Source organism: Diadema setosum, chromosome 6, assembly GCF_964275005.1.
Source record: "Diadema setosum chromosome 6, eeDiaSeto1, whole genome shotgun sequence".
Classification (NCBI taxonomy): Eukaryota; Metazoa; Echinodermata; class Echinoidea; order Diadematoida; family Diadematidae; genus Diadema; species Diadema setosum.
Window position 1 is genome coordinate 8,709,702 of NC_092690.1, and position 12,968 is coordinate 8,722,669.

Here is a 12,968-nt window from a genome sequence, read left to right on the forward strand (position 1 = left end):
TGTCGAGCTGATATGCTGGTTTCCAGCAGATCTATGCATGTCGAAACTTACAATTTCAGCAATAGCCTATGTTTACACATGACAAAGTTATGTGGAAACAGCATATTTCGTATATAGATAAGTAACCTAACACGGTTGCAATGTAAGCTAGGGATAGACTGCTATGAACGTGTGCCCTTTCGAACTGAGCGGACACTGGTAGAAATCAGTCCATCAGTGAAACATCCGGTAAACTATTTTCAATCAGACAAAATGGCTGGTCGTTTCCATCCAAATACTCCGCTACTTCAGAAGGAAACAGGGGTAAGTAGTTCGAATAATATAGTCACACTGACTTCATTTTGAGGATAGATCCTTTAAGCATAAGAGGGTGGAATTGTCCTCTTGTATAAACAAGTATAGAAAGGCACATTTACGTATTGCGAGGCTATTTGTTTCACGACTGCATTATACATACAGGCTACTCTTCGCAGAAATGCGAACAGCGTGTGCTTTTCAATCATGTATATGATAATAAGTGTGAGGGTACGGGGGTAATTGCCCTAGACCCATTTATCAGTGCTATTTGTAGTAACATACCCAAAACTGAGGGATAAGAGAAGTAATAGCTCGTCTAGTTTAACGCTATGTAATGTGTTTGTACATTAAGTTGATGTTGTGTTATTCATCACGACTTATCTCATCAAAATAGTCACTTACACAGCCATCCCACTCGACGATCTAATGAATTCTATCTCCCTCTCATGAGAACTATAAGTATGCATATCTAAAACAAAGTTGTTTATATTTATTTGATTTCCGTTTTATTTCAACAGGGTAGCCCTTTTAGTTAAAAGACTGCTCTACCAAGGGACCCTGCATAATAAGAAGATACAACAATATAATACACAACATTACAATCAAAACAAACGTACACATTATCAACCATATAATAACAAGAAAAAGGAATAATGTAACAAAATTACACTATAACAAAAATACAATAGGAATGAGAAAGAGACCGAGAGAAATACAATACACGAGTTAAAAACAAGTACAACAAAAACAACAGCAAAACAAAATACTGATGTGTCACTTTCCGGTGTTACAGAAATAAACATATATTGTGTTCTGTTTATCCAAAAACTACAAACAGTGTGTGCATTCTAATCATGTCATGATAATGCACGATTATATTGGACCCAGCTTTTGGAATGGCTTAAATAACAATAAGGTAAATCTTCATAAATCCAGTATACATTTGAATATAAACTAAACAGTTTTCTAGAAATAACATTAGATAATCGTGATAATCAAATCGCTTATGTAATAGCCCTCGTACACGTATAGTCACCTGTTTGGAGCAACGTGTTCACTAACCGCTCTCCCTTTCTTCTCTGTGTTTTCTCCTTTTACCGTGTTCTTCGTTGTGTTATAATGTCTCTGTGTTCTTTAACTGTTCTTGCTGTATACTGAAAAGACGTGGACACTCGTGGACAATGATTTTACCTAAACTATTGTATGTGGGCATTTTCCTTTTTTGGGGGCGGGGGGGGGGATCAACTTCTTCTCCTTCTTTGTATTCCTTTAAGCGTAAGTTGAAATCCTTTCTGTTAAACCCTCTCTGACAACCATCAATCAGTTAATCTCTGAACTCATTAATTCATGAAATAGCCATCATATTCTTTACACGGCTGTATGCAACCACCGGCTGTTTAAAGCATTTTTTCAATTCCCTCTTCAATTCCCTCTTTCGTTTCTTTGATCAGCATGTAGGCATTCTCTTTCTTCCTTCCTTCCTTCCTTCCTTCCATTTTCCACCTTTCTGTCGAGTCGTGTCATGTTATTGTGTGTCTCATGTTTTGTTCCGTCTTGTTTGAATTATACTTGTGTTAAGCATAAACAAATAAGTATTTCGTTAGAGTTTCTTGAGTGGTTCACAATCTACAAGCTTGCTTTTTAGTGGACCTCTCAGTTCTCCTTTATTTCCCAACTGAAACATAGACTTGTATTATTTTGCGTATATATGCATATATATGTAACTATATTATTGTATCATTTGATATCATTTCCAGGTTGTGTGTATACGATTGTGATAATAACCTAATTCATACTGTGTTGTGTTCTGTTGGAAAAAGGAGAATGAAATAAAATGAAATGAAATGAAATGAAATGAAATCAACTGTGTTTGTGTGTATGTATTGTTGTTTTTGTTACCATATTTTCTTGGTACACACGACTCGATGAATAGTGTCTATGCCATATCATTGATATCTTCCATCATGCTCTATCGTTGCATAGCCTGGATTTGGAAATATATTGGATAGATTATATTATTTGCCTATTGCCTATCGAGAGATCCACGTCTTTTCAGTATAGAACACTCCTTTCCATGCATTGCAAAATATACTTTTCTTTTACTCTTGCAAAGTATGCATTGTTTCTCTCATTGATTAATTTATCATTTATCATTAATTTATCATTCCGATAACAACCTGGGAAATAAAGGAGAACTGAGAGGTCCACTAAAAAGCAAGCTTGTAGATTGTGAACCACTCAAGAAACTCTAACGAAATATTTATTTGTTTATGCTTAACACAAGTATAATTCATTTTCGGATTAACGAATCTCCGGAATAACGAACCTTCGGTAAAACGCCAAAAATGTTCGGAATAACGAACCCTTTTTCATTTCCGGATAAACGAACCTTTAGGTATAGGTAATTTGGGTGTTTCTGATTAACGACCCTTCGGAATAACGAACCTTCGAAATAGCGACCCTTCGGAATAACGAACAGCACTCGGTATGGTTTGGTTTACCCCATAAAACAAGACCTGGAATAGCAGTTCTCCCAAACGAGAGATGATCTAATGTCACGAGACCTTAGAAATTCAGGCAATCGGATGTATCACTTAGCAGTCATTGTGTACAGCCTTGTGGAACAATGCAGTTTTCATTTCCCTCCATTTCGATTCCTTTTGTCTTGCAAAGAAAGTGGCAGTCACCGTTGGCACTCTTGGCAACTCAGAACATGTGGAAGGCCTCATAGAATTACTTCGAAGCATGACACACGTTGTAAGGAGTGTTGACTTCAAAGAGATCCCTTACAACGTCGCCGACATGGACCAGGTCAAGTTCAATGATGTGGACGTGTTCATTCTCTGCCATTCCATCAACAACAGACGGTTGTCAATCACTGACGTCACAGATGCTCTCTATGATCGATTACTTAGGAGAGCTCGTGGTGCCCTTGGTACTAATTAATGTTTTAATATGAGTTTGATGGTATGATACTTGGCAGCACAATATATTATCCTTTATTTCTGTAATACCTATTTGTGATGAAAACAGCAATTCTGTCCATATCGGACCCAGGTGTGCCATCCTATACGGTCAATTATTGTTATTCGTCTTTTCAGACAGGAATTTTAAAAAATGAAGAAAAAAAAATATCACGTTCATGAGGAAAAAAGTCGAAGGTAATTTGGAAACTCTACTTCAAGAAATATACATTTTCCCAGTGAATTCATCATTGCGTCATCTTAAAGTTCCTATTCCGAGCATACAATTTCGCGCATTCCACGCTCGCAGCACTGAATCAAATTCTTAATCCGGTCATTCAAATTCACCATTGGAGCATCTTATTGTTCATTTGCGTCATTCATATTTAAGATGGGGCATGCATTTTAGGAACGATCATTCAAATTCAAATCTCATCGATCATCAAAAATTCGGGAAAAGGCAACAATGTTTCAAATAAGTGCATTCAGTTTATAAGAAGTCTTGCATTTAATACTTTGAGGCCAAGTATAATGTGTGTCTTTCACTCAGCTTTGCATAGACTTGGGGTTCGTGATGAAGATTATCTATTTTGCCGTGGATAGGTCCACCTGTTCATACCAAGATGTTATATTCACTAGGGTAAAATGCCAGCTAACGCGGACGCTACATACAGGCACATACGTACAAACGAGCATATTATGTTCCGAGAGAAACAATTCAGACTATTGCTGAATGCGGCCAGTCACATAAACGAAGAATACGCGACTTAAAGAAGTCTAATAAGATCAAAGCAAAATGTTCCAAGCATTGTCGGCTCAAATTTGACTGTCAAAATGAAATGCGCGAGGAAATGCATGGAAAACTTGATGTCATGACAATATCAAAATAAATGGTTATTACCATCCCATCAGGAAAGAATAATCTTTATACCCGTACTGGAAATTCGAAAGTGAGCACAATTTACTCAAGAAGCAGACGCACGTCTTGTTCTTCGACATGTTCGACATCTTAGTTTGTGAAATGCTACTCTTGTAAGGCTTATCGTACTCCTGATACAAAAACACCATGGTCAGGGTGGTATGAGTGTAACGTACACAAATATTAAATCGTCGAATTTCGTCTTCATACGTCGTTTCAGAACAGGTAGGACACAGGGTGAGCTACAGATTTCCGCATAATCGACATGCAATATACTTACTGTGTATACCATGGAACTATGAAAGAATGTCTTTCTTTGATCCATCGTCACCGCCGCCACTGATAATGTGCGTATTGACGAGTACATTCAGATGTTTGGACAATGACGATTGTGCCATCGTGCGTCGTCGTTGACAAAAGGTCTGTTTTCCTTGTCTCGGTCTTGTTTAGCTGAGGTGATTTTTCAGACTAAACTGTCTGTTTGAATAAACACCAATGATAGGGAGCAGCAAACCTCAAAACATGAAATATTTTGTGTGACAAAAATAATAATAATTACTGAAGTGGACACTTGGAGACACGCATCCCGCATGTAACGTTGTTTGGTTTCGTTGATGGTAGGCCATACATTCGTCTACCGTTACTGTCCATGTTTACTCTGAAACAATGTGCGAAAAATTGCGAAACTTATATTATGAATCACAATCAATTTGCCAAAATGTTTGCTATTCGTTTGTTAGGTAAGTCCATGCTTATACGTTATGTATACTCATTACATACTCTGTGATAGGCACTCAATCACCTATCTATGTTTTTTTTTTTTCTTTATATGTTTTATTGATTTCATCTATTGGCATACAAACATAAATCATTTCCAATTATGGTATACAAATAACACAAACAAGAAAAATAAGTTTGCGAAAAAAAGAAAGAGAGAAAAAGAGAAAAAAGGCAGCAAAGTAAAGGTACCAGTCGGCAAAGGTGCAGACAGCAATATAACAAGAGTATTTGAAAGTTAACAGGATAAATATATAAGATATTTATCCAATCACCTATCTATGTTCCTGACATTATAATGTTTTCTTCTTCTTCTTCTTGGCCAGGTAAGAGAAAGGTGAACATTGTCCTATACGACTTTAAGTCAAATGAACTTCAAGACAATGTCCTTGCTCTCAAACTGAGTGATTTGGAGAGAAGTCAACCAACGGCGTGTGACATATCATCAGCTATAGTGTTTGCCGGAAAGTGTAATTCAGCACCACCTGAGCTTCCGCAGGATCAACGTGAGAAACTCCAGAGCAGCTTGGAGGTAGCAGCCCGGCGAGAAACATGCTGTTGTCACATTTTGTAAAAGTAACGACTTTCACAGGTTTCTTTGGTCACTGCCGCATCTGCTCGAGAACGGGGAACATTTTCTGTGACAACGAATATTGATTTTGCTTTCACAAATGCGTGATTATCCCATTGTCGCCTCCGCATTTCATTTTGGGTCTTTGACCCTTCCAAAGCCCAAAGGGGGGGGGGGGGGGGGTGTGATGGCACATTGTGCCCCCCATATAACTTTGTTATTGTTTCATGTTTCATCGTATCAATATTTGACGCATGGGTAGAGCAACTCACACTCTACATGACCGAATATTTGAACTTTTTGAAGGTCACCCATAGAGGGCGCTATTTACCAAAATAAAGAGATACATAGGAAATAATATTATGCTTTAAAAAAACCCCATGATTTTCCTTTATAGTTTCTCTATCCCCAATATGTATGTCTTATCGTAGACCAATATTTTTCACATTTGCCACAAATGATGGGCAAGTCAAAGCTCATTATTTGTTATGGTTGAAATTCCTCAAGGTCATCACATGGGGGCGCTATTCATAACCAAATAAGGAAATACATTATGAGATTATGATATATTGTTTGGGATAGGTACATGCATAGTTATCATATTTCATATTCCCATAATTCGATTATTGGAATTTTAAGTCTGCAGATTGATAATGTGATAAACAAATGATATTAGATGTATAACTTGGGTGAAGGAACCAAAATGACACAAAATACAAAAATGGAAAATACTCTTATTTTCAAGTATCTCTATTACATTTATTGTGTTATGCCGTTGTCACAGAAAAACAAAGGAAATAATAGGAAAAACACTTCAGAGTCATAACAACTTCACATTTAGCTTCTTCAGCAAATTTCAGCCCAGAAACGCCCATTTCATACATTATAATACTGTTAATTGGAATTGGAACAGAAAAATACGCAAAATCTGACTGACATGATTGTCAGTTTATGGTTGCCATGGCAACCAGCAATATCAAATATAGCTAAATTATATATCAAAATGTATGGAATAAGATTTTAGGAAAGGTCACTAAATTTGATTAAAATTGGATTAAGGGCGAAGGAGTGACGAATGAAAATCTGGTAGGGGAGCACAATGTGCCCCCCTTGGGCTTTATAGGGTTAAACGTAACCATGAACTTATCACCATGGTTACCTAATACTGATGACGTCACAAACTTACAAACTTCTTGTGACTTACACTTTCAAACTTGTTAAATGTGCATTTCCAACATTCCACATATAATGAATGTTAGCTCACGATGCCCTGATAGGTTACCTTTACACTGCCGAAAGTAACTTTATTTTTATCATTCATGTACATTAATAATTTACAACTTTAATCATTTTACAATTCTAATATTACCGCAATTGTCATACTGTAATATTGTATAGGGTAATTCCTCCTCATCTCATTCATCTGAACTTGTAAAGCTTCAGAAAAGAGCTATTCGAGTTATAACGCGCTCCGTGCGTGATGCTCCAACACTCCCATTATTCAAAGAAAATACAATTCTTCCATTTCAGGAATTGGTTATACTTAATACTTTAATATTCATGTATAATTTTCATATCAGTAATGTTCCTAGTATAGTTGAGATATGTTTAAGTGGAACTCATCTCTTCATATTTATAATACAAGGCAGAAAATATTGTTACATAAACCTAGTACATATACGACTCAAGCATTGAAATCGTTTTATACGCTACGCAGGAACAAACGTCATTATTATGGAATGATTTAAATGAGAATATATGAGTATGCTCAACTTTGTCAAATGTTAAAGTATTATGTAAAAGGCAAATATTTAACAAAAGGTGAATGTGGGAAGCGAAATACATAGCACACAGACGTGACTGTTGAGATTAAAAATTGATGGTACACTATTAATGATATGGATAATCGGAAAGTCACACTCCAGGGGTCCTTTTCATGACAGTCTTATGAATGACTTTTCGCTCATTAGACACACATACGAGAGACTTCATGAAATGGATTAACTTCTTTTTGAAAATCTCCCATAGCTACATGTTATATGAGGGACTTTGGCCATTCTATGATTTATGTAAAGCATTTTATATGATGATTTCATGAAACGGACTCCTGGTCCTCTTCCAAATTGATCGGTGCCTTCGATACGATCGATCATGACATACTGCTGACAACATTGCGAACATCATTATTGTACTGACGGTACAGTCTTCTTTTAGATCCTGTCGTATCTATCTGATAGACAACAACAGATCGGTAGATAATGATTGTGCTATTTAAGAATAGATTCCAGTACTCGTGGTGTACTTCAAAGGGTTGCATGTACTAGTACAAGTATAAGTCCAGGGGGTGTTTCATCAACGTTTGTCAGCGCTGACAACTGTCAGCACTGACAATTTCAGCAAAATGCTTGGTTTTGATTGGCTGACATGCTCTGGTCACTGACTGTTACTATGGTGATTCAAGTTGTCAGCGCTGACAAACGTTGATGAAACACCCCCTGTACTTTTCACTTCTATGCAAGCAATTTGATAAAGCAAATGAAAGTAGAATTTCCTGGTGTCACTTTTACGCTAGTGATCCAACGCTTTACATGTCTTTCAATCCAGCTATCACTCCACAGGAACAGACTTTTCTTTTCTAAAGCCTGTTTCCACGTATGTGCGTTCCTGGATGCTCCATCATAAAATGTTGAAGCTGAATGATAAAATGCAAAAACAAAAACATAGTTTATATTTGTTGTTCGTCTTTTAAAAGAAAGTATAAACAATTTCTTTTGATTCAGTAATCTCGTTTGACACACGCATGAATGACTTAGATATATTGCTTGCCTAATCACTTGTTTATTGTAATTTTTTTGTCATCTGTATATATAGTCCAATGTATTTTGTAATGTTTTATCATGTGATTGTTATTAACAATTGTATCATTTTTAATTGTCAGGGATCAGCCTTTGAAAGACCATTATGGCCTTTTGTAGATTCCCCCACATGTTATATATTTATTGCATCTTGCATGATGTAAGTTGCGCTCATTGTAATGTTTGTATGTATTTTTATTTACCCTGTGGAAATAAATGAATGAATGAACGCGATGAATGAATAAAGACAGGTAGATAGATCCTTGTAAAAACTTAATCGTAAGTTATTTCATCGTTGGAAAGGCACTATGTCGAGCTTAAAATGGAATATCAAACTTCCTCCGTTTGTATAACTCAATATATTATTTTACTTTCAATCAGTAATTATACACTTACAGTATCTTAGATTTAAAAAGTAGTAATGCAAATATTGTTCATATAATATTTTGATACTGCAAAATTTATTACTGCAACGGTATATTGTGTGGCTTACCTGAGGCACAACTATAAAGTTGCAACGTATACAAAACAACTGTGCAAAACTTGGACCTTAATCTTTGAAATATGATGATGATGATGATGATGATAATGATAATAATAATAATAATAATAATAATAATAATAATAATAATAATAATAATAATAATATTAACAATAACAATAATAATAATGATAATAATAATAATACATTGCATTTGAAATGCGCTTAATACAGTGTTTCTAAGCGCTAAGGGAAAAGAAGAAAGAAAAAAATGAAAAAAGGAGAGATAACAGACAAGTTAAAACACAAATAAGAGTTACTAAATAAATAAACACATACAATAACAATAATCATAATAATCAGAATGATAATCAGAATAATGATCATAAAAATAATAATAATCATATTACTTCTCTTTGAAAGAACTTTACTCGTTAAGGCCGTGTCACACCTTTCCGGGCAAGCCTTGCGTGCTACTTGTGAAGAACATTTTTAACTTCCCGGAGGTCCCCGCAGATGACCAGCACATGAGAGTACCCAGCACGTATCTCATATCACCCGTAGTCGCCCGGAGGTGCGCACGCAAATCTTTTTACCCGCAACCATGTTTAAGGCCGGGTCACACCTTTCCGGGCAAGTTACGCGGGCTTGTGGCGAGGAGGTAGTTTCCAGCACGCGGAAGATTTTCCGCGGGCGAACAAGAATGTTTGCAAGTTTCGCACTTGTTTCTTACCTGCTTGCTACTAAAGGCCGTGTCACACCAGCCTTGCGTGCGACTTCCGAATAACATTTTTGCTATCCGGAGGTCCCCGCAGATGACCCGCACATGACAGTACCTAGCATGTATCTCAAAAGTAGTTACCCGGAGGTGCGCACGCTGGCTCTATTTACCCGCTGCCAAAAAAGGCCCTGTCACACCAGCTAAGCGGGCTTATTGCGTATGGGGATTTTTCAGCACGCAGAATAATTTCTGCGGCCGGACAAGGTTTAGGGCGAGTTTGGCGTGGGTATTACATGATAAACGCGTGATACCTAAGTCCTTCTTGCGTGTATTCCGTTGAACTGCGTGTTAGGCGCGTGGGTGTCACGTGATAGCTTCGTGATAGCTTCGTTTATGTCAGTTACGGGCGACATACGGGCTCTGCGAAGTACCTGCGCCACAACTGCGTGTTATCTGCGTACTAGTCGCCTGCGAGGTGAGTGCTAGCCTGAACAATAGGCTGGTTCGAGTGGATGGGCAAACAATAATTTGTCAACTAGCTTTCAAAAAGTGAAGATGCCCCGTAGACGGAAAGTGCACAAGGGCAGAGAACGTCCAGTGGATGGACAGCCACAAAGCCCGGAAGATTAACAGCAAATGCATCAAATTGCTGCTGAAGTCCATTCGGCGGATGAAGTCCTGTCCGAAAGGGACCAGGTAGTCCTCGACGCCACAGAGGACAGAGGACAAAGAAGAGAATGAGCCCACAAATGGCACGCACTCCCTTCACATAGGCATAGATCAGCGGGCAACTTACCTACTTCAAGTGGGTCAAATGCCTGTGAATTGCGGCGGCTACGGCCCTCCTGCGGGTGTTCTGCGTGGAATTCTTCGGGCAATCCTCGCGACTCATCCGGAAATAGTTTTGGTCATGCTCAAAACTTTGCTGCGGGAAAATTGGACTAGCGTGCGCACCTTCGGGCAACTAAGGACGAGATAAGTGCTAGGTACTGTCAAGTTCGGGCCAACTGCGGAGAGCTCCGGGTAGCAAATTTGTTTCCCCGCAAGTCAAGCCGCAAAACTTCCCCAGATACGGTATGACAAGGCCTTGAGCATGCTCAAAACTTGTTCTGGAAGAGTCACGGGAGTTGCCCGTAGAGGAACGCGCAGAACACAAGTAGGAAACCCTTACCGGTAGCACCTCACAGGCAACTCCAAAGCAGGTACTTCGCAATCCCCGTAAGTCGCTCGTAACAGAAAATGGATCGGTTTCAAAGCTCTCACGCGAGTCACACGGAACGCACGCAAGTAGAAGCTAAGTAGCACGCGTCTAATAAGTAAGAAACAAGTGCGAAAATTGCAAACATTCTTATCCGCCCGCGGAAAATCTTCTACGTGCTTTAAACTACCTCCTCGCCACAAGCCCGCGTAGCTTGCCCGGACAGGTGTGACACCGCCTTTAGCTTCTACTTGCATGCATTCCGTGTGACCTGCGTGAGAGCTTTGAAATCATCCGTTTTCTGTTACGAGCGACTTATGGGTACCTTAAAGGCCGTGTCGCACCTTTCCGGGCAAGCCTTGCGTGCGACTTGCAAAGAACATTTTTTACTACCCGGAGGTCCCCGGAATGAGCCGCACATGAGAGTACCTAGCACGTATCTCACCCGTAGTCACCCGGAGGTGTGCACGAAAATCTTTTTACCCGCAACCATGTTTAGGCCCTGTCACACCTTTACGGGCAAGCTACGCAGGCTTGTTGCGTGTAGGGATTTTTTAGCATACCGGCAATTTTTGAGGGCGAACAAGGATTCGGGCGAGTCAGTGCATGTGTCTTACTTGCTGGACGCGTTCTACTTTATTCTACTTGCGGGTTTACAGTGTGACCTTTGTACCAGTCGCGTGGGGGCTGACAACTCAGTGAAAGAATTCCTCTGATGGAATGGCAAAGTCCCACGGAATGTCATTATCTTGGCTGCATACGGGGACTGCGAAGTACCTGCGTGGGGGTTGCCTGTGAAGTGTTGTCGCTAAGGGCCTCCTACTGGCGTTCTGCGTAGACCTCTCCGGGCATTCCCGCGACTCACCCGGAAAAAAGTGTTTTCCGGTTTTGGTCATGCTCAAAACTTGGCTGCGGTTAAATCGGACTTGCGTGAGCGCCTCCGGGCAACTACAGGCGAGATACGCGTTAGATACTGTCAGGTGCGGACCAACTGCGGAGAGCTCCGGGGAGTAGATTTGTTTCCCGCAAGTCGAGCCGCAAAATCCCCAGATACGGTATGACACGGTATGAATGAAATTGCAAACATCCTTGTTCGCCCGCTGAAAATCTTCTACGTGCTGGAAACAGCTTCCTCGCCAAAAGCCCGCGTAACTTGCCCGGAAAGGTGTGACACGGCCTTTAGTATTTAGCACACGTGCGAAACTCGCAAACATTCTTGTCCGCACGGGGAAATTCTCCTGCGTGCTGGAAAATTCCTCCTTGCAACAAGCCCGCGTAGCTTGCTCGGAAAGGTGTAACACGGCCTTTACAAGTATATACGAGAAAGAAGCGTGTTTAACGTGTCAAGCGTGTCTTGATTGTACACAAAATAACTTGGTGCGATCCAAGCTCATTCTCGGAATCTGCGGTGCTGAAATTATGATCAAGGGCCTACTTTTGAAAGTTTGCTCTTTTTGGAGAATAACGCCTATGCTAGGTGACAAGGCATGCATATTATACAGGTTGTCTATATAAAGCTCTGGAATTCTCTCCCAATAGTCAGTCAGTTTGTCAGTAGACGAGTTAAGTCAGTGGATGAGCATAACGCAAATTTGACTGAAGTCACATTTGTGCAATTTTTTTTTCTTTGTAGTGTGATAAGGTGAGCAAAATATGTATGCTCTGTTCTCTCTCTCCCTCTCTCTCTCCTATCCCCTCTGAAGGTACCCCTATTAGCTAGGTGGTTATGCCCATTCTGTAAGTAGGATTAGACGTGTCTGTTCTTATTTCACCAGCGCTGACATGCATAGTGCACTGATCACACATGCAGATCTCCATGTCGATGAATGGAACAGACGCATCTCCGCATTGTGGTACGGGGGTCGATGCTGACAGGACTTCCGTTTCCTGTCTCTATGGCACAGTGCTTCGTGGCAAAAATGTATAACATTTTGATAACTGAAAATTGTTTAAATTTGTAATCATTTTGAGTTTCATGACGTAAAAAAAAAACACATGAGTTTCCTTATGCAGTGCAGAAGAATTTTATGTTTGTATAACTGCACTAAAACAAAGTAATGCACACCTTGCTGTTATAGTTTACTATTAGCATTATTATTATTATCATTATTATTATTATTATCATCATCATCATCATCGTCGTCAATATCATTATCATGTATTTTAATTAAGAGATGGTTTGTTTT

The 12,968-nt window shown here is 39.3% G+C and overlaps 1 protein-coding gene across 1 annotated transcript; it reads left to right on the top strand.

Annotated features, from left to right (window-relative positions):
* Nucleotides 1-252: 252 nt before the first annotated feature.
* LOC140230219 (uncharacterized) lies at nt 253-5,530 on the top strand. Its single transcript, XM_072310399.1, has 3 exons — nt 253-303; nt 2,971-3,232; nt 5,283-5,530. The coding sequence occupies exons 1-3, from the start codon at nt 253-255 to the stop codon at nt 5,528-5,530; spliced, it is 561 nt and encodes a 186-aa protein (XP_072166500.1).
* Nucleotides 5,531-12,968: the final 7,438 nt, after the last annotated feature.

Bases quoted from the DNA above. Each gene is read 5' to 3' on its own strand.
- LOC140230219 (XM_072310399.1), top strand. From the start codon at position 253: ATGGCTGGTCGTTTCCATCCAAATACTCCGCTACTTCAGAAGGAAACA. The intron at 304-2,970 runs GTAAGTAGTTCG...TGTCTTGCAAAG, and splicing joins TACTTCAGAAGGAAACAGGG to AAAGTGGCAGTCACCGTTGG. The intron at 3,233-5,282 runs GTACTAATTAAT...CTTCTTGGCCAG, and splicing joins GAGAGCTCGTGGTGCCCTTG to GTAAGAGAAAGGTGAACATT.